Source organism: Alligator sinensis, unplaced genomic scaffold, assembly GCF_000455745.1.
Source record: "Alligator sinensis unplaced genomic scaffold, ASM45574v1 scaffold421_1, whole genome shotgun sequence".
Lineage (NCBI taxonomy): Eukaryota > Metazoa > Chordata > Crocodylia > Alligatoridae > Alligator > Alligator sinensis.
The window spans coordinates 660564-683484 of NW_005841871.1; the positions used below are offsets into that span (position 1 = coordinate 660564).

At 40.7% G+C, this 22921-nt stretch overlaps 1 protein-coding gene across 5 annotated transcripts in view; it reads left to right on the forward strand.

The window, feature by feature from the left end:
• Positions 1-22921, forward strand: part of ACOX3 (acyl-CoA oxidase 3, pristanoyl) — a 79261-nt gene that overhangs the window by 42379 nt on the left and 13961 nt on the right. For 3 of the 5 annotated variants that reach the window (XM_006017011.3, XM_025195177.1, XM_025195185.1), the window contains exons 8-17: positions 5354-5450; positions 5734-5916; positions 7783-7905; positions 8553-8673; positions 9173-9295; positions 10530-10643; positions 14553-14668; positions 17099-17273; positions 18132-18199; positions 18967-19053. In XM_006017011.3, the coding sequence (XP_006017073.1) occupies positions 5354-5450; positions 5734-5916; positions 7783-7905; positions 8553-8673; positions 9173-9295; positions 10530-10643; positions 14553-14668; positions 17099-17273; positions 18132-18199; positions 18967-19053 (1207 nt within the window). Of the gene's footprint in view, positions 1-5353; positions 5451-5733; positions 5917-7782; positions 7906-8552; positions 8674-9172; positions 9296-10529; positions 10644-14552; positions 14669-17098; positions 17274-18103; positions 18200-18966; positions 19054-22921 lie in introns of those variants that run through there. The other 2 variants (XM_025195195.1, XM_025195192.1) reach the window with 2 other exon arrangements.

Genomic DNA, 22921 nt, shown 5'->3' on the forward strand with positions numbered 1-22921 from the left:
TTTCCATTCCAGGTAACTTTAATCTTATGCAATATAGAGGTGGTCAAATGACATTTCAGATGTCGGGCATTTTGTTTTTTATATCTAATCTCCTAAGACTATGAGACTTGCTTTCTGTATCTTTTTACCACTCATTGCAACAAATGATGATGGAATAAGAACATTTCAGTCACTTCTATAACCGTTTAAGGGCAAATCTTGAATATGGTTCTGTGAAAGGGGCTCACTGTGTTTTCAGTTGTTTACTAAGAGCTCAATTCTGCAACCACTTATCTAGTTGATGAACTTATCACAAGGATTCTGTCCCATTGAAGCAAATGCACTTGTTAGTAAAGTTTTTGACAGGTATAAATCTGTGTAGAAAAGTTCCCTAATGCTACATTTATTGTAATGTAAATCAGTTTAGGTCTGTGTATTTAAAAGGTTGACACTGAAACTGGATTTTGAGAGAAATTGCATTTCATTGGATCTTTGTAATTTTCCATTGTTACATTTATTTGTGTGCACATCAGACTCCCAATTGCGATTAAGCTAATGCAGCATTCATTAGTCATGAGATTTAGCAGCATACATCAGAGCTATGTTGCGGGAAATGATGCAATGGGGTGGAATTATCTTTGGCTTCAAAGCATTGTTTGAGTCAATGAGTTATTGACCATCACTTTTCAAATATTTGCTGTCTCAGTTATCTCCTCTTGTCAAGCATTATAGCTGCTGCTAATCTGGTCTCTGTCTCTTCACAACTTTTGACAAAGGGAGTAACTGTAAGCAGTGGCATGGAAGCAGTAAGCAATAATCAGAAGTAGTAAGTGAAATAACTACTGTGCTTGGTGTTTTGGTCAAAGCAGGTAACTCATATAGGTGAATAAGCAGTAGTATGAACCTGTGCATGTAGAGAGAGTTAGTCTTGTCCACTGGGATTACTACCAGAGATATTCATTCACTTCATTCAGCCTCTATTAAGTAAGCATTGCAGCTCAGAGTGAGTCTTTGCAAGAGGCGATTCGTAGTATCAAGGTCAATTAAAGCTCTTCTCAGCCTATTCCTGCCCTGTGCATGAACAGGTCAGCACTGTCCTATGATTGGCCCATGATGCAGACTTCCATTGTGTGCCAATTAGATATTCAAGCAGGTACCTTTGTGCTCTCCTCAGTGCCATCCCTCTGCTTGGGAGTTGCTGCCTGCAAGCCTCTGCAAAACTACCTCACAAACCTCCTTCAAATCCTTCCTTAAAGCTGCTGTTTAATCTTAATGCCCCCCAAAATTTGGCTGCTGATGTGTTTCAGTTACTGGCATTTTCATGGGCTTCACTAACTACTTGAATTTATTTGTTGCTTCTTGTAAGCATTTTATATTTTTATTTTGTGTTTGGACAACCCGTAGCACAAGGGGGTTCTGATCCATGGTTTGACTCCTAAGATCTACCATAATATAAACAGTAAACATAAATAAATGTTATACCTTTACCTGGCATATCTAATTCATGACTAACACATATCAGAGCTGGGGCTAATGTAGAGTTTAGTTTTTCTGAATATTATTTTGGAGGTGGAGATTGAGGAATGTCATTTAAGATCTGTTGTTTCAAATAACCCTTTTTGTACACAACCAAATGGAGATTAGCTTAGATGAACATATGATTTCTGCAACTCGAAGGTAGATCTTACCACCCTAACTTAGACACTGAGTTGTGCTATATTCCTTAAGTCACTGAAGTCAGTGGGACTTAATGAAGAGCAGAGCACTTCTCAGGGACCGCATCTACATAAGACATTTACTGCGGAGTTAATTCACTCCGCAATAAACGTCTCAGCATCTACAAGTGTGGTCTTATTAAGCTGCAGGAAATTAATAAACTCAAGAGGAGGTTAGTAGTTGTAAATACACAAGTACTGTCTTGCTGCGTGTTTTTTTTGTGCACAGCAGCACACATGTAGATAGGTCGTGTAGATGGGTGGGTCATGAGGGTGCTTCACTGTAGGGCTAACCTGCAGGCAGTCCCTGCACTGAAGCACCCTTGTGCCCCAGCCAGCCTTGTCAGCATCTGCGCGTGTGTTACTGTAGAGTAAAAAACTCCACTGTGAGATGGCACTTATAATTACAAGTACTAACCTGCAGCATAGTGTATTCGTTTACTCCAATCTAATAGCCCTGCACATGTAGAATCTGAGCTATTTACTGCAGTGCTAATAAGGCAACTCTTGCAGATGTGCCCTGTATCTCTGAAGCAGAATAAACACAATATGCAAATATGTTTCCTTGGAAACTATTTATATTTTCAAAGTACCTGTAGCATTGCAAAGCTTATGTAATTTATTAATGTGAAAGACCTGGTCTCTTGGGCGTTATTAAATATACATGCCTGTATTGGCAAGGATAAGGAATTTGCTTTGATTACTAACACAGATTTTCAAGCACCATTGGATGCTGAGATATCCAGAAATGGAGTTGATATTATGCTGTTGTTCGAAGCCTTACTGCCCATTTGGCTAAAATGACTACTCTACTCTTTTCCAAGGAATATAAATAAGCATGCCTGCCTAAAATTGCAACCAGCCCCTTTCAGTTTTACTGTTCAGATGCCACAGGTTAAAAATCTATTTTCTTTCTCAGATTTATGAGATACAGCATTACATATTAGAGATGTATTTCCATCCTTGGAAACAGTAGAATAGACCAGATGGTTCTCCTGTGGTTCCATCCAGCCCTATTTATCTATGATTCTAGGTGTTCACAGAAAACAAAGCACCATAGCCTAAACTCCCAATAAGGGAACTTTTCCTGTACATTTCCAGTGTACTGATTCTGTATTATTCTTCTTATTTGTATTATTGTATAAATTATAGCCCGCTTTGCTGGGGCTGTACAGGCACACAGTAATGGACAGGCCTTGCTACAAAGTAGTTTCAGACCAGATCCTGATTTTCTGTGTAGCTCTTGAGTCCTTGAGTCATTTAGTTCATTAAGATAAATTGTGCACTATGGACCTTTGAGGTTTTTGGAGGGTTTTTTGTCATGACAGGAGTGTCAAAATTTGCCCCCAGATAGGCAAAGTTAATGAGGGAATAATGTTCCATTGGCCTCTCTGTTAATGGATGGGTGGCTGAGGAGCAAAGGTAAGTGTCTTGATTATGTTCAGGGATGTTGATTATAAGGGCTGTGCGAAACAGCACCGTTCCGTTTCGACTTGAGTTTAGAGGTTTCAGCGGAACAGTATTTCATTTTGAATTTCATTTTGATTCAAAACAGCTGTTCCATTTCACTGTTTCGACGTTTCACCCATTCGCTATAATGGGGAGATTGAAACAGCCTCTCTCATCTGGCAGGCAGATGGGGGCCCACAACTCCAGGAGGGCTACGGGGGCCGGGCCAGTCCTCCTGGGGCTGCATGCCCCCAATATGCCTGCCACATGAGGGAGAGAAGCTGGGTGCTGCCGCCTGGGACCGGTGAGCTGGGGAAGGGAACTGAGCCCAATTGCTAAGTTCCCCTCCCCAGCGCTAGGATCGGGCTGGGGATGGGAAATCCCCAGTGCTAGATCGGGGAGGGGAACAGGGCCAATTTCAGAGGGGCATAAGCCCCCCCTCCCCCATTCCTCCCCTATGTGTTGCTTGTGCTCCTCAGTGAAATACAAACCACCATATACAAGAAACCCACAGACCAACATACATATCTCACAGAACCACCTTAAACACACCAAGAGAGCTGTAATATACAGCCAGGCCCTCCGATACCACCGAAACGGCACTGAAGAGAACACTTGCAGTTGTCACCCCACAAATCTCAAAAGGGCTTTCACTCAATGAGGTCATTCCTCCAGAGAGAGAGATCACACTTTTGAAAGAGCTACCCGGATACCACTTGAAGAATTGCTGCAGTACAAAAAGGAAATCTCCACGAGTCTCACACCATTAATTATGACATACCATCCTTCCCAGGAACCTACACAGAAAATCCTCAAACAATTGCAACCCATACTACAAGAAGACCCAATTCTTAAACAGATCTTTCCAGAACAACCCATCTTAACCTTTAAACAGACACCGAAACTTGCCAAACTCATAGCCAGTAGAAAACTTCCTATGGCCCAAAGCACACCAAATGGATCCAGACCATGCCGGAACAAGAAATGTAAAACCTGCCAACACATCTACACCACTCCCACAATAACTACACCCCACAACAGAGCCATCAACATGCCTGGATCTTTCACCTACATCTCCAGAAATGTAATACATCTTATCCAGTGCGCTGAATGCCCAGATGGAAAATACATGGGAGAAACAAAAAGCAACTGCATGCCAGAATGAATGCACATCAAAAATCTATCCAGGACAAAACTACCCAGTTATCTGTAGGTGCGCATTTCTCACAAGACAATCACTGTCTCTCCAATCTCTCATTTTTCATCCTCAAAGGGAATTTACAATACACCCTTTGTAGATGAACCTATGAACATCACTTCATAAATTACTGGATTCAAAAAATTATGGACTAAGTATAGACATTAGACTTATGGCATGCTATAACCTGCCTGACATCTGATAACCCCAGGTAACCTCTCTACATCTTACCAGCTTCAGTCTATCACTAGGTTAACATTCCCGTCTCCCCCACAACACCTACCTGTCTCGCACCTGTTAAATCACATCTCCTATGATCTTCCCTGCCACACATTTGCATTTTTGCAGACCTACATTTTGCATATTGACTTAAGCTTCTATTTCACCCAAGAGAGCATGCAAACACCAGCAGACTCTCCCTATGCCTGAAGAACGGTGCTTGTGCCCCAAAGCTTGTAAAGAACAATTTTTCCAGCTATTTAGTTGGTCCAATAAAAGATACCGCATTTTACCCAAAGAACCTCGTTTGCATATATTCATGCAGGGAGTTTATGGCAAGCTGGAAGTTAAACTCCTATAATCTGAGTCCATGGTCCAAGCAAGACTATCTGTCCTCTCTGAAGGTATTCAGTGTTCTTTAAAATCTCTTACTTCTGTAAATAAGCACAGGATTTTATATTTAAATATAAGCTGATGGAATCAGTGAGTGGAAAGAAAATGTGTGCGCAGTCCAGAAGGACTTTTCCTAATGCTATTGCGTTTAATTCCAAAAACCAAGTCATAAATACAAGTGAATAACAAAAAACATCCCCAGTCCTAGCTTTTCCCTGTAGCTTTGTGTGTTGAGTTCTCCCCCAGCTACCGCCCCCCCCCCCAGAATACCTGCATTATGTTAATACTGTTTTCCCCTTACAACGATACCCTGAGTTCAATATGGCCATCCACTTATACTGCATCTGCCTCAAACTGTATTATGAGGAAGTTAATATTATGAATATATTTCTTTGGACAGATTTGCCATGTTTCACAATGTCAGGATACCTAAAGAAAACTTACTGAATAATACTGGAGATGTCACAGTGGAGGGAGTATACACAAGCTCATTTAAGGTATGAACTACATGTTTAATGCATCCAGTCTATTAAATATATTATGATAAAATTTCACAAATTCATGACCTACACATTTAAATCATGGCCAGGGTACTCCAGGCATTTTATTATGCATTTGCCAATAAAGCCAGTATGACATGTAGAAGCAACTCTCTAACAAGCCTTTTGGAAATGTAACACTTGGTGTAGCTGTCAGAACTTGCTGGAAATTTAATTGCGCATAGTATTGGTGAATGGCAAGTTAACTGGTCAGTTCAGTTTGTGTCTTTTATTTCCTTAGGATCTCAAACATCGTCTTGGTGCCTCTCTTGGGTCTTTATCCGTTGGCAGAATTTGTATAGTACAAATGTCTGTTGCTAATTTAAAGCTCGCTTTATCGATAGCCATTCGCTTCTCTGCAACGCGCCATCAATTTGGGCCAACAGATGATGAAGAAATACCAGTCCTTGAATACCAAATGCAGGTATAACCTATTTAGTTTAATCTTTCATTCAAATCTAGAGATTTTTCTTTTAATTATAGTATTTTTAAATATAAACAGTTCCTCAGCTGATGTAAATCAGCATTACTGTGTTGAATTTGGTTAAGTTCTGTTCGCTTAACCAGTTGAAAAGCTGGCCCTATATATTCGTGAGGTTTTGATTTTCATTTGAGGTCTCTTTACCCCCCATTCAGCAGAGGAGTAAGTGGACTTCAGGGTAAATGAAAATCAGGTTTTATCATGGTGAAATCCAAAATACAGTGTAGAAATCTGAAAAATACATTTCTAAGACTGGTAGGAAGGAATGTGTTACAGTCTAGAAACACTGGTTTCATATCAACTTTCTTCCATGCTGGTTTCCCTAATACTGACATCACCAGTTCCACCCCATTCCAACCACAGTCACCTGGACCATCCTTCTTGTATGTTTTTCTGAACATGCACCAGACTGTATCGATGTCCTGGCTTTACTTATCTACTCATCAGATTAAAGATTTTCTTCCTACCTTCAAGATTCTTCTTTATTTATGAAATCTTTCTCTTACCCCACTTCTTTCAAATTTAGAAAGAGAGCCTTTCTTTGACTTTTCCCTTGTCTACATCTCCCATGACCATTCCTTCTTGTCACCTACTCATGGAGCATCAGCCCTCAGCAGAGAACTCCACCATGGGTGCATCTACACATGAAATTAAGGTGATGCAATAAACTCCAGAGCAGTTTGCACCAGAGTCAACTTCTCCTGAGCACAATGTCTACATGTGTGCCTAGGATAGCAGCAATTTGAGCTAAGGCGGAGTAAGCCCCCAGCTAGCTGGGCTGAACGGGTGCAATTTACAACCCCGATCACTGTCTACACGTGCCTTTCAGCACAGTAAAGTACTCCCCAACAGTACTATCCTATGGCAGAGATAATTAGTGTACCATGCCCTAATACCGGCACAGGTGTAGTTTTTGACACTTAACTGTGGAGCTGCTTAGTGAACTCAGTAAACTGCGCATGTAGATGTAGATGCACCCACTCTCATCTAAATTGTCTTCAAGACCCTGGAGGCACTCAAAGATGCCAATTGGTAAATGGGTCATGGATGCGACAGGGGTACTTTCGTATTGCTGAAGTAATTTATGTAAACAAGAAAAATAGAATTGTTATAAAAAGCTGTGTGTCTTTTTATTATATTTTTATTTCTTTATTATATTTCCATTCTTTATTTTATACCGTTGGTATGTTTTTCTTTTTTCAGATAGTCAGCTCTTTGGGGTAAAAATTGTCCTTTTATGTTGTTAGCTTCTATGTGAATATACTGCCTTCTTCATTGCAGGCAGTAGAAAGAAACGTAATTTACATACTAACATGGATTTAAAAGACTATTGTTACACACTTTAATGTCATATTTGTGCTCTTTTTCTATTTTCTACTCTTGCAAAATATAGAAGGAATTATAGCTGTTAAGGTAGGGCCCCTGTCCTAGACCAGGATCCCACTGTGCAAGGTATTGTCCATAAACAAGAGGGGAAAAAAGTCTCAACCCCAAAGACTTTCAATGATTATGTGGTGGTTCATGCTGTGTCACAAATTAATAAGACCTGTGAACTTGATTAATTTCACCAGAACCATCCCGTGAAGTGAATCCATTTCATTCTTGATATACAGGGTCTTTATAAATTTATCGTAACCATAAAAAACTGTGTGTATTAGGATGGAAGGGGAATGAGTTATTAGTTAAAAGTTCATGTCTAAAAATGTTAATTTGCCAGAAACTTTAAAAATATACTAAAAGAGGTATTAAATAGATCTTGTAATATTTATGCATCAATCATTCTTCAAATGGATTTAATTTTCATTACAGCAATGGCGCCTTCTTCCCTATCTGGCATCTAGCTATGCCTTAGACCATTTTGTCAAGACTTTGTTCATGAACTTTGTAGAATTTAAAATAGGTGTTGTGATGAAGGAAAAGAGCCTAAGACAGGTAAGATGTTTATAAATATCCTCTTAGTTGGGACTCAGATTTTTTGCAATTATTTTTTCAATTTTGTATACTATGGCCTATCTGCAAGCACTACACTGTCTTATAATTAAGAAAGATAGGCCAGTGGCTGAAGTATTGAAATGACCACATCAATATTTAAGGCCCCGAGTCAAGAAACCACTTAAGCTTAACTTAATTATGTACCTTGAGTTCTACTGATTACAGTATACTCACAGTGTTGACTGTGTACATTATTTTCAAGTGCTTTCCTGAATGATAGCTTAAGCAGTCCGTTACTAGACAGGGATGATTTTAGTCAGAGCTGAACTTCATTTGGTACCTGCCAACCCTACTTTCCTATGATTACCTTAATGAAAATTCAGTTGTTGTCTACTATAAATAAGATTGTATGAGATACCTCTTAAAAAAACCCCTTTGATGTGTAATGTGCTGGCTTTTGATAGATTTTGCTATTCAAATTTATGCACTTAGAAAGACTTTAATAGTAAAAATTAACAATTAAAAATATTGGCAAAATGGAAGTTGGGCGATTTTGTTTTGTGTTCTCTTTCTGGACCTAGATTTTAGGTTCTCTTGTTTTGTTTTGTCTAAACACATTACTCACTAGTCACTCATTTTCCGCAAAGGCTGAACTCGGACGTGAACTTCATGCTTTGGCTGCTGCTGGCAAACCACTGGCCTCCTGGACTGCACAGCAGGCAGCCCAGGAGTGTCGAGAAGCTTGTGGAGGACATGGCTACCTATCCAGTAAGCCTCAAATTACTGAATAAATGTGGTCAGATAAAACATGTTTCTTTTGTTTATTACAGTTGTTATTGGGAAAAGAAATATTTATGAAGATAAGTTTTCAGGGGGCCTTGGGTTGGTCTTCCTTGTTACATATTGAATTTGGACCTGTAAAATATGCTTCTGCAGAGTGAGTTCCAGGTGCAACGTGGAGTAGTGGACCAGCAAATGAAACGGGTGGAGCCAGAACTGGCAAGTCTTTATACGCAAATTGAGTTCAGTCCAGAAATGCAAATACTGCTATTGCAGATGAAAAATATACTCATAAACTGGATACTTTTGAAAAGTAACCCTCCTGTGTTTGTTTTCAGAACCATGTCACTATATGTAAGAATACCCATCCTGTATAGCATATCAATTGCTTTTTACCCTTGATCATAGGTTACATCTTTTTGAGCCTTAATCACATTTTGGGTAGGTTATAAGATGTTGAAATTTGTGACACTTTTTGTTTCTTAAGTAAATCGTCTAGGTGATATCCGCAATGAGAATGATCCAAACTGCACATACGAAGGAGACAATAATGTCCTGCTTCAGCAAACTAGCAACTACTTGTTGAATTGGGTGACTGTGAAACACCAAGGTTAGTGGGCAATTCTGCATTTTGTGTTGGGCGTATTGATGATGTAGTGATGAGATTAGGAGGTAATCTCATGCTGACAGAATGTATTCAACTTCCAGCCTGTGGAGCCTTGTCACCTGGCTGGTAGGGACTCCCCACAGGTGTGGAAATTTACCAGCAAGTACCAATTGCTCTCAGAGCTGTGGCAACACTGCCACAGCTCCCCTACTGGAAAATTTCAGAACCCCAAGGGGGAACGCTATGCTTTAGATGACATGGCCCCACATGCCAGATTGTGCCAGTACATAGTCGCACTGCAGCCAGAACTAATGCGCGTGGTTGCACAGGCACACAGGGTCATGCCACTGCTGGATTCTGCGTGAAGGATCATACCCATGCTGCACAGGGGATCTGGCCCTTGGACCAACCTCTGTGTATGGGATGTGGCTTACAGGTTGGCACAGTGTCACTCATCCAGCCCATAGAGCTGGAGAGGTGGAGCACCCCTGATCTAGCCTAAATCCAATGCTAGGTACTTCATGAACAGCTATTATGACCCCTGCTATATTTGCATTCCTGTTATATCAGTCACCCTAACTCCTAGACTTTGGTAGCCAGTTTTTATTCTTTGTTTTAGATATAATTTATGAAAAAATAACACTACAAATATACTATAGGGCCTCAGGCCACCTCTGCTAAGTGTTCAGGCTCCCTGAAATTTATTGGAAATCACTGTAAGTTTTGTACTCAAGAAGGCTCCAACTATTTTGGTACCTGTACCATAAAGCTTAGATTCTGTCACTCTCCTAAAGTTAATGGTGCCTCATTCCAGAGGACATTTCATTCATTTTACTGAAACCACTCAGGGCATGAGAAATCACTACTTGTTAAGTGTGCGATGTAATACTGCAAATACATCCTAACCTAATAATTATTATTATTTCGTTGTTGTTTTGTTGTTTGCTGGATAAAAGACTACTAAACAAGTTGCTGTCACAGATGCTAACCAAAATCCTCCATGTTTGGAAAACCCATTGACAGTGATTGAAGTGGCCTGAACGCATAAGCAACCACATCAGATTCTTAGGCCTTGACCACCTGTTCTCATGCAGCTCAGTTATCCATAATAAACTAACTATTTTGGCCTCCCTGCACCTGATCTCTTATGAAAGCACAAACGTAGCTCCCAGGAAGTGTTTCACCTCCAAATACACTTGATTTTTAACAAATCAATTTATTTTCCTTTGTATTTCAGATAAAGCGCCTATTGAATCCCCTTTTGGAACAGTAAACTTTTTGGAAGATTACCATTATACTCTGAGCCAAAAATTTACAGCCTCCAGTGCTGAAGATTGCATGAACTCTTCAGGTAATCATTTTCTTATCTTTCTCAATGCAAATAGTTCCAGACCCATAATATTCATGCAAACTCACACTGAAGCACAGCCCTAATATGCAGTATGAAAAAAGTGCTAATATTTATTTTCTGTGTCACTGTTGACATTGGCTGAGGGTTTTTTTACTACAAAAGGGTGAAGGCTGAATGAATCAACTCAGGTTAAAATGTGAACTAACCCCCTCATAACTTGAGGTGGGCCAGTTTGAGGTTTAAAATAGAATTAGCTTTTTCATTGTACAGTGGTTTTTATGCCTACTTTCAATCAGATCTTCACTTAGTTTCTTACCATGATAGACGTCAAGAGGCTATTCTGGTGTTGCCTGTGACCAGGCTTGACTGGGGGAAGTACTTTATTCTTGAAAGATTTGCAGACCTGGAGTTTGCTGAACTAATCCCCATTTTTGCTGCCATATTAGCATTTTTATTTCCCTTCTGGACATGGGTTTGGTGGCAAAAAATGGAGTGAAAATTATCCCCAGCAGCAGCACACTCCACTGCCAATCTGCAGGATTACAATTCCCTGAACACCTTGCAGCCCATGAAACTGCCCAGCTCTCCGTTCTATTCCTGCTTCTGCAATCAAGAAGGGGTAGAAGAGGAGCTGGGGGGAAGGTGAGAGATGGCTACCCAGGGCACATTTTTTCCATGGTATGCATCTGCAGTTAAAACAGTTTCCCACAGTCTTGTATTAAAGGATGTCACTATGTTACCTTTGGTTTGGACAGAGTAATCTTTGGTTTGGATAGAGAAAGTACAGTAACACTGAGCAAAAAGCCTCAGCAGTTTTCTAAGCTTTTTCTGCTCTAATCAACTCGGTATAATGTTTCATGCCATTCCCACTGTTTTGTTGCCATTTCCTTAAATTGAAAAGGTAATGAGATCTGTGTGGAGAATCAAGACAAAAGTGAGTCTATGAAACTGGGACTACTTTATGGGTAAAAATTCAACCTTAATTTATACATGTCATTAACAGTCAGTCTGCTTATTTCCTGGAATTTAATGACAGCATCAGTGCTCAACCAGCTGACTTGAAGTTCTGTGATTGTTGAAGTCCCAGTAATGATGCAGAATATCAAGTGAGACAATGTCATAGTAACTAGGAGAAAAAACTTGACATCTTACTATCTTCAAAATACAAAGGCTTAAAAGAAGGAGGTGGCTTGCCTGACATGATTTTTTGCTTTGTTCTTCATGGTAAAGCTCCAGTTTGCAAAACACAGGATGGCACAAAGTAATAGCTAAGCAGATTTCTGTCTATTCTCTATTCAAACATCAGGATTGCATTTGTAAATTGTATTTCTCTTAATTGTTTAATAAGACTTACTGATTACTAGCAGGACACATTCTTCACCCAAGTCATTATCTTTGTAATTGCAGTGTTTGTTTATTTTCAAAGAACTTAGTATGACATATTTAGGTAAAAAATTTTGTTTATTTTTAAAGAACATAGTACAGCATATTAAAGATTTAGAGCATAGTACAACATATTTAACATTTAATATTTAACATGGAACAGTATTCCAGATGACATGCAAATGAATTATCTTTATTGTAGAACTTCTTTGTAAACAGTGTTTGCGGTATTTTCTGTTGGTGCTAGTATATACAACCCTCCTTGACTACCAATTCTGGAGCAAGCTGCATATAACTATCCATGTGAAAAGCTATTCCTGTGACTGTTCTCTTAAATAGTCACTGGAAGCCCCCAAAAAGGTCAAGTGAAAAATAACCCACCTATAATTTTCTACAGGTGGTAGTCAGTGATTTTGGAAGGTTTATTCTAGATAGGACCAGCAATTTTTAAATTTTAAGCGAACATACATACATACATACAGCCAGACATACACTTCATTTTATAATAATGACAGTTGAACTGAATTCACTTCATCCAAAATGGAGTGGTACAAGTTTACCTGAGAAGCGAAGTAAGCCCAGTCAGTGGAAGCCCCAAAAAGGGTCAAGTGAAAATAACCTGCCTATAGTTTTCCTTGGGTGGTACTCAGTGATTTTTGGAAGGTTTAGAATAGACCAGCCATTCTTGAATTACAAGCAAACATACATACATACAGACATATACTTCATTTTATATATATAGATTACTGGCTAAAACTTTAGCTAGCATTTAAAGAATCGGGATTTATCAACAAAATTTGTATGTTTGTTGTGGTAGCTTCTTCCCTAAAAATACCAAAGTACTTTAAAAACATTAATAAGCTGATATACTAAGTGATTATTTCACTTCCTTGTTAAATTGGAGTAGGGTACTAGCATGCAATACCACTATAAATCTATCACGGGACTTCAACTGCAAGCTGTGTGCCATCCTCAGTTCCCATAGTATGCTAAGGTTATGCTAGGTACATTTCAGAATTAAGCCTTTAAACAACAGAAAGCAAATACTGACCTTATATAATTAAGCTTGTAGAGGAGTGGAACTTAAATATCAAAAGAAATCTGAAATTACATGGAAATAAGCTAGTTTTCTCAAGAACTAGTTGCATGGTCCTTCTGGCCAACCCTGCTTTTTATTGTGTGAAAGACAACTGGTAGGTTCTCCTGAACTTTTATGGCTGCTTTGTCCATGTCAAACAGAACAAAGTTGCAGTTTTCCATAGTGGGTGGCTAGCAGAGCATGAAATAAAAATCTTCACTGGTCTCCAGCTGGGTGAGTTGGCAGGGCTGCCTCCACCTCCAGTACCAGCTGCCCACACCCATCTCCAGAGTCAGGGCAAGCAACGTGAAGAGTACAGCTCTGCTACACCTATCCTTTATTGCTATCTGTTGGCCCCAAGAGCATACATTGATTTACTATGAACAATTGCAGTGCTCTGTAGTGATATGCAAATTAAATTAAATTAAATTCTGCCCAGGTACCAGAATAGCTCTATGAGCACACAGTGTAGCTTTTTTAGAGGCCTAACAAGGCAACTGTGCCCTAGGCACCATCATCACAGAGTAGGGCTGGCTACCAACAGCTTCCTCGGCAATTGATTTTTCACATGTCCCATTCCCAACTCCTTGTCCCAGTCTTGCCCCAGTCGCCACCCCCCAGTTACACTACTGCTGTGTTAGCATAGCACAGTACCTACACTGGTTTACCCTGATCAGAAAACTAATAGAAGGCTATATTGTTTCTGTTCCCTAAGCCAGTATATTCAGAGATTGCTCAGGTATCCCTGTGTAGCACTACAATTGCCCTGAAGGGTATTACAACAGCTGGCAAAGTTCAAGCAGTTCCTTATACTAGAATTAGAATTACGGTCAGCTACCTGATGACTTTCCCCCAATGAAGAGAACTCTGTCACCAGGAATAATGTATCTCAGAAGTCAGCAAAGTTTTTAGGCACAGTGTCAAAAACACCTGCAACCTTGACTTCTAAGGTGTTGGCATGTCAGGAGTACATGGCAGAGTAGCTGTGAGGACCCTGATACTTGGTGTGGCAACATAGCCCCAGCCCCTTCCCTGCCGTCTGCCCTGAGGCTCACGTGCCAAGCAAAATGCCTTTGCATGTCATGCTTCTGTGCCAGTGTTTGCCTATCCTTGATATATCTCAAAACGTCCAGAGTGCCCCAAAGAACCAGGCTTGGGGCATTGATTCACTGCTGGCTCAGAGAGCAGGTTCTTCAGTATCACTCCAAGGTTCTCACCCAAGGAAAAGCAACTCTATTCAACCACATTTTGTTTTATTTGTGATGGTGCTATCGTTAAAGATTTTTATTGATGTATTAACACCACCAATAGGAATCCACTTTATTGCAAACTAACCTGGGTTTGGAATACAGAAGATGCTTTTTGTGCTATCTAGCAGTGTGAACACTAACATCATGTGTTTCAACTTTCTTCTCTTTCCCACATGGCAATTTTCTCTTGTCTTTCAGTTCCTTTAGCAGCCTACAAATGGCTGGTGTGTTACCTACTCCAAGAAAGTGACCTAAAGTTGAACCAGAAAAAGCGGTCTGGATGTAGTGATTTTGAGGCGAGAAACAACAGCCAGGTAGCAATATATTTAGATTCCTTACTTTATTTACTGGTTATTTTTATCCATACTTCCCAGATGCTTTTACTTTTATCCCTTAATGACTTCCAATATAATTTCCAGAAGCATAAAGCAACGAGTCATAGTAATTAATAAAAATGAACTCAGATCCATTTGCATCATATTAAGCATAACTAAAGGGGATGAATGATCAGTAAAATTTGTCCAAAACATAGTACCCTGCAGAAAAATGCAGACACACACTTTTATGGTGCTTCTTAATTTAAAACAATTCCTAAAATTGTATCTGCTACTATTAAATCTACTACAGCATATGATTTTTACATCTACATCTGCATGTTATGCTGCTTTTATGGCCAAATACATACTGTAGGAAAGAATCCCACTCTAACTGGTAGATAAACTAGATGACCTAATCGATCTTTTCCAACTCTAATTTATATAATTCAAATCCAGTCATGAAAGATACCAGGCTGACAGCATTGGGGACTGAAAAAGAAATGTTTACAAGGGCAAGAATGAGTTTTTTCAGGGATTCAACCAGGATATTGAGACCCACTAGGTTGTGACCAAAAAACTGATTTTAATCTTGACTTTCTGATCCAAGTTAAAGTCTTGCTGTTGAGGAAAATATTTCTTCCACCCCAAAGTTTAAGCATGTTCTGATGTGGCTTGTAACCTTACATCAGACTGTGACATTAATCACAGATGCCATAGAACAGTGGTTTTCCAGGTGGGCCATGTTTACTAGGACTGTGCAAAGCTTCGGCAGCTGATTCGATTTGATCCCAATCAAATTAGGAGACCCATTAATCTATCCAAATTCAATCGGAAGCCTCCAAAGTGATTCGGAGAGATTCGGAGATTCGACCATAGACTGTACAGGCAGGCACTAGGCAGTGCTGGTGGGAGTAGCTGCGGGAACAGCCGGACAAATCCCGACTTGAACCAGCAGCCCCAGGAGAAGCTACGGCTCATTCGGCTGCTCCCCTGGCTGACCTCCTCCTCTTCCTTCCCCTCCCCTCCCCTGCTGGGGTGAGGCAGGCAGTGCTGGCAGCCCTGGGAGAAGCCGCAGGGGCTTGGGGAAATGATCAGGGAGCTGGGGGAATGATTGGGAGCTGTGGGGAATGATCAGGGAGCTGGCAGATTGATCTGGGAAATGAAACCAGGAGCTGGGGGGGAATCATCAGGGGCTGGGGGAATGAGCAGGTGCTTCCCCCAGCTCATGGTTCGATTCCCCAGCTCCCCGATCATTCCCCGCAACCCCTGCAGCTTCTCCCAGGGCTGCTGTCTCAAGCTGCAGCTTGTCTGGCTGCTCCCCTGGCGCCTCCCCGCCGGGGTGAGGCCAACAGTGCTGGCAGCTCGGGGAAAAGCCACAGGGGCTGGGGGGAATGATTGGGAGCTGAGGAATCAAACCAGGAGCTGGAGGAAGCCAAGTGTTCATTTCCACCAGCCCCCGCAGCTTCTCCCAGGGCTGCCAGCTCAAGCCACGGCTCCCCCAACTGCTCCTCCAGCTTCCCCCCGACCAGGGCAAGGCAGGCAGTTCTGGCAGCCCCAGGAGAAGCCATGGGGGTTGGGGGAATCATAGGGGAGCTGGGGGAATGATTGGGAGCTGGGAGATCAAACCGGGAACTGGGGATTTGAATGGGAAGCTGGGGGGAATGATTGTGGCGTGGGGGAAGGAAGAGGACCTTCCCCCCAGTTCCTGGCTCAATCCCCCAGCTCCCCAATCATTCCCCCCAGCCCCCGCAGCTTCTCCCGGGGTGCCAGCTCAAGCTGGGCCTCATCCGGCTGTTCTCCCAGCTGCTCCTGCTGGCACTGCCTGCCTGTGTAGTCTACAGCCAAGTAAGATTCAGTGCTGAATATCTTTGGATTCGGATTCAGCCAAATCGAATCAGGACAGTTATTCAAATCACCATAATGGCATTGCAGTGCACTGATGTCAGTGTAGACACTTTTCCTAAGGAATGAATGTGCAGAAATACATTGGGTGGTGATATTTTGCAGGTAAAAGGGCATGTGGCCAAAATAGTTTGAAAACCACTGCCTTAAAATAGTTATAGAGTTGCATTTTTAAGAATATGCTTTTTTTAAATGTGTTACATGCACATGAAGGTAGCCATAATTGGTTTGGTTTTCTTTTAAATTTCTGTAACAGACTATATCTAATACATAATATATTTATTTATTCATTCTATACATTTCCTGTCTGTTACAGAGATTTAAGACAGCCATACCAATTGCAACTAAGTATATATAGGAAACAAGCAAACGACTAATGCAAAATGAATGTAAGAAACAATTTTGATCAGTGTAATAAATTGGCTGTAACACAAGCAATTCCATATCTATCTGTGATTCGCTCAGTATAACTCATTTATTCATAAAACAACTTTGCAATCTAATCCTCCCTTTCTCTTTCTTAAGGTATACTACTGTCGTTCATTAGCTATAGCTTTTATTGAGCATACAGTTTTACAAAGATACCATGATTACACTCATGATCCCACCACACCATCTACTCTCCAGCCTGTACTAAAGCAACTCAGTGCTCTCTATGGACTATGGTCTTTAAGTAAACATATGGCTGTGCTCTATCAAGGTGAGATCAACTCCCTCTCTATGTTCTGTTGGTCATCGTCTAATGCCCTGAATTGTAATCTTCATTTATTCTATACGTTGTCAAGAAGAGACGATTCCAATCAGGGTCTGTTTCTTATTGTCTATATTATGCACTACTGTGGGGTAGATATTCAGGTCTATATACTATGAATGTGGGGTGGCAGGCCCATGCTCACAAGAAAAACTATAGGCCTTCTTTGTCTCTGAATCTAAAACCATGAGTCTGTACTGTTAATATTAAAAGATTTGGTCTGTTCACTTTAAGGTCATAGTGAACTTAAGCATATATGTGATCCACTGTGGGAGAGAATGAGGAATATGTAACCACATGAAAAAGGCAGAGTTTTGCAGCTTCATGAGTAAGACTATCACTATGGTTGCTTGCAGACATGAAAAGAAAAAAACAAAACAAAACAGTGCTATACTGGAAGAAGAAGCATGTTAGTTTGACCTAGATCCCCAGCCTCTGTATAGATCAGGTGCTTTAGCAGAGCTTTTGGGGTTTTTTTATCCAATAGGTGATTCAATCAGCTTAGATAAAGGAGCCAAAAAGCCCCACTTAAGTGCCCAATCTATACAGATGTTGAGCAAGCTGGGTCTACCTAATGCAGTGCCTCTTCTGGGCATGCGCTGAGCTTGGCACAGAAGTGTGCCAAGCTGAAACGAAAGTGTCATTCTTTTTTTAAGTCTGTAAGCAGCCTGTGATTCCCAAAAGAGGCTGTATGTAATCTTCAGTGCTGCTAAACGAATAAACAGTGTGTTTTGTAAAAGGAATATATCAGTACAATCCTAATTGATTTTACTTCACAGTTTCATTTCTCCATCAATATATTTGCAGGTGGATATATTTCAGGTGAACAACCTAGTAGGTTCATCCAAAATGCTATTCTGGAACTTTGCTCCAAGGTAAGCTTCTGGTATTGTTTTGGTCTGGTTGGATAGCAATATAAAACTAATACCAAAAAGAAACGTTACCAGTTATTCTACACTTCAAGAGCTCATTGACTAGGATGCTATACTATTAGTAACTCAACAGCTTTTTTTTTTTACAGGGCAGGTTAGTGGCATAAATAGTGGGATAAATCCTGAAGGTTATTCACCAAGAGCCTAGATAAAGTGATATTTCATATTTTAGAGAAAATGCTTGGCAGGTATTGCTCTGGGTTTCATTTGTCATCTGAAGCCTTATTAAAAGTTGAAGTTATCTGAAGTTTATTAAAAGGGCAGGCCAGTAAAAACACTTGGCAGCTGTAATACAGTTCTATTTCTTTCGTTATCATCTTGGCTCATAAATATTGGCTATGTTTTATTCTCTTTCAACGCATAGTTTTTCAAACTGAAGTACACTTTTGCCCAAGAAATATATGAAATTATGAAGAAAAGAATTCCAGAAGACTTATTTAAAAGAATGAATTACAAAATTAATATGTTACAGTACTGCCTAGATGAAAATATGTCTTAAAAGCAGTCAGTAAAGTACAGAATGTTGTGGGTTTCTTATCTAGAGGGGGGAAAATCTACATGGTTTTAATTGATAAATGAATCTTTAAAATATAAGTTTTTAAATTACTCTTGGCTGATAACTAGAGCAAGAATTCAGCTTCTCTGTTGTTCACAGGTAACTATAGAAATCAGTACGAGCTTCCAAAATTATGCCCTTTGTTTTTGAACAGTTGAAAGATGATGCTGTTGCCTTGGTTGATGTTATTGCTCCTCCTGACTTCATTCTGAACTCGCCCATTGGCAGATCTGATGGAGAGGTAAATAACATCCTCGTGTTTGTAAAACCAATCATTGAAACGGTATTTCTGTAAGTGTACTCATATCTTATGCTGAAGAAGTTTCACAGGCTAGAAATAAGGGAGATAGTCCCTTGGTACATGCTGCTGCAACTAATTTGACATAAGTTGATCTACAACAATTTATACTAGCTCCAACGTATAGTAAAAAAAGTCAGTGTTATTACTCAGGATGTTTTCTGATGTGAAAATCCCTGCATACCCAGAACTAAAAATGATTATATTTAAAGAACCCCATGATTCTTTGAAGAAAAATCTATTTTCTAGGTATTGTAATATTTGGAGGAACTTCACTTTCCTCCTAATTTTTCTCTTCATTCTGATTCCAAAAAGCATTGGTTCAGTCTCCATGATGGAACTGCATATGGACCCAAAGCTAGACTACTTTTTTTTTTGTTTGTTTTTTACTTCTGTATCATATTGCCCAGTTAATTTAATCTGCCACCCATTATCACTTTGGGAATGAAATCCTGACTTCACTGACTAAACTCCCATTGACTCTGAGGCCAGTATTTCATCTTAACTGTGCTTTTGGTGAGTCTTTCCCCATAATATTGTGGTTTCAGATTATTGTCTAACCAGATGTATTATTCTCTTTACTTGTCCAGTTTGAAACTTGTGCTCATATCTCTGGCTCCATTTCTAAATAGCCTAAGATTGTCCCAGTGACTTAACTGATGTTCACATCCCCCCAAGTTTAGTGTCATTTATGGACCTAATTAACATGAAAGTTCATCTTCACTTTCAGACACTTGGTGAAAGTGTTATATATAGTAAGAGAAAAGTAAATTTAAAACTTGTTCCAAGTAGGAATTACATTGCATCACAGCAAAAAATCATTCTCAATCAGTATTTAACATGTCAGTAAAAACCTTATAAAGCATTGAGATGGCTCTTAGCTTGAAGAATGTCATAAAAACACATCAGTGACCAGTTATAATAACTCTGTGCTTTGCCTTCAAATAAGAGTATTTAAAGGGCCTTGAAGTGCTTCACAAAAAATTAACTCAGCTTCAAACTAAGTTTGTTAACACAAGGTCAGCGCCTTCAAAAGTAACTAGTGTTTTTGGCAAACCAACCTCAAACACCAGGAGGGGCCCCAGTTTTCAGAGGGTGAGTGCTTAGCACAGAGCTTGTCAAATTGGGGAATGCGTACCCCCGGGCGTACTTGGAAAAGTGCTAGGAGTTACCCAGATGTGGCGGGGCAGAGGGAGTTCACATGCAGCAGCTGCCATCACCATTCACCACCCCACGATGCTGCCACCACCGCGTGCAAACTCCCCATCAGCATCTGGTCTCTGTCACCCACACCCAACTCCACACTGGCTGCTGCCACCATAAGGGGTACACATTCCTTAAAAAGGGTGCAAAATCCCTGGCTTAGCACATTCTGAACATCAAAGCACCCAGAACTGCTTGGAAACACTCTAGCTAAGATTTTTAAATGTGTTTCTTCACGCTAGTGTCCCAGCGCCTGTTTTGGCAATAACATTCTGCTATGAGACCTGGAAATGTTGCTGACTTACAAATATCTCTAGAAGCAGTTTGTTCTGTGCTTGCCAAATTGAATAAGGGATATGTGAGTCAGTCTCTCCCTTGGTCCAAGAGAGCAAAGAGTTTTGGAGAAGTGTCTGTATTACAGTTGGATATAATATAAGATCATGATCAAATGTTTATATCGTTTTGATTAGAAAGTCTTATTAGAGTAAATGCCTGAGATTGAACAAAGTAGAATACACAGTTGTCCCATGGCTATAGTTATTGTGCCTGATAATGATACATCAGAGACAAGAATTGAATACAGATCTGTACTTCATCAGAGAGAGAAGTAGAAAATATTCAGAATGCCTCCAGGAGTTCTCTGGTTTGCAGCAGAAAGCACCTAGTATTATTATACCCACTTTCTCAGGCTGATTCCCCCCTACACTAATCCTGTTCTGTTGCTCTGCCCCCCATAGATCTCCAATATTGTTTTTTCCACATAACAGTAAAGAAATGTGACTGTTCTTTGAATATTGGGCCAGGCACAAAGCTTGCTGAAGTCAGTGGACTGAGTTCGACTGATTCTGAATCAGTTCCCCTGCCCTCCACTTGGTTTGTGTGGATGAGGCCTCAGAAGCATTTGTTTCAATGCCATTTGATATTAAACCCATTTTAAAAACATGTTATTCCTTCTAGAAAAAATTTTAACATTATGAATCTGCAGCATTTTTAAAATTGACAGCTCCATTTCAGGAACACTGCATAGTATTTTCAGCTTTATTTCATGCAGATGTCAGGTAAAAAATATATGAGAAGCATCATCAAAATTTTAAAGACAGATGGACTTGTTTTGTTCCACTCTCTTGTTACTGTTTGAGAGATCAGTGACATAAAATGAAGTATTCTGACTGGAAGAGCCACCCTCTTCCTAGATCAAGTGTTTATATCTGCAAAATGAAAGCATTAGCTTCTAATTTATTTCTGTGGTCATGCACAGACTTGATCTGTTAAGTATTAAAACTATTTTTTCCAAGGCAAAACAGTGTTTCCTAACAGCATCCAGCAATATGTCATGTATTCCAGGCTACAAATAAAGCCAGCCTGGTTTCAAATCAAAATGGAATTTCTGGTGTATGTGGGAGGTTCAGGGAATGCCAATGCTCACTTTTGATATCATGCTGCTAGCAAGCCAGCTGAGTTTGGCAAATGTTCTTTTTATTAGACACTCTGTAAAGTACTAGCATTACATCTAAAATGGTTCATTTCTCCAGTCTGTTGGGAAAACTTAGCTGTAACAGGACATCTGCTATGGTGCCTGTTACTGGAGGGAAAAAGGGACACATCACACAGAGAATGGGGGGGAAGGAAACTTACCTATGTCTGAGCCAAGGCGGGACAGCGCAGAGCACCAGGAGCCTAGGTGTTCCTAATTGAGTTCCATCCAGCTCCAGCAGAGAAATGCATGGGAGCCAGGCTGGGGAGGATTGGCTCCCAGGGGAGGAGCCAGGAGGAAAAAGGGACACGGATCTAGAGGAGAGACCGGTGGGGGCGGGGGCCACCAACCAGTGGAGCAGAGACTGGGGTCTCGTCCTTCCAGAGTGCTGATGCAACCCCGAAAGTAAAGGTACTTACCGAATGCTAGGAGGTGGCGGAGACATCCTCGGCAGGAAGAGACTGGTATGGGTGAGTGACGAACCGATGCGGGGCTTCTCCTGTGGGAAGAAAAGACAGAAGGAGCTGGTTCCCAAAGCAGAGGGAATTGAGCAATTCCCTTCTCTGTCCAAGGGAGCCCTGGGAAGGCTGGACTCCAGGAAAGAACGATAAGTGGGTCGGCAAATGTCCATGTTGAGTGGGGCGAGAGGACGCTAGGACCCTGAAGAGATGAGGGCCAGCCATTAATGCTGCCACTTATCACTCAGGGATAACAGAAGGGCTGTGAAGAGAACAGCTTGCAAAGGAGTGCAAGCCCACTATAGGCAGCAGCAGCAGCGAGCTAGGTAAAGGGATAGCTGAAAGGGTGCAATATCAGGATCAACCAGAGGGAGAGAAAGACCTCCGGAGAGGCATGGATGGCCAGAACATCACAAATGTGGTCAGGACAAGGTGTAGGGGTTGGAGGCACCCTGTGAAGAGGCCCACAGTCACAATCCAGATACTGACAAGGACGGCCACCTCCCAATCTCCATTTTCCTTCTTCATCTATCAGTTTTCCATGAGGGTATGGCAGGTGAGTAAAGGAGGACAATGCAACTACAAGCCAGATAGTGATCACAACACCAAGGGTATCAGCACAACTTCTACAGTGGTACATTGTCCAGGAAGCCATGGAGGCATCCAACCCAACAGC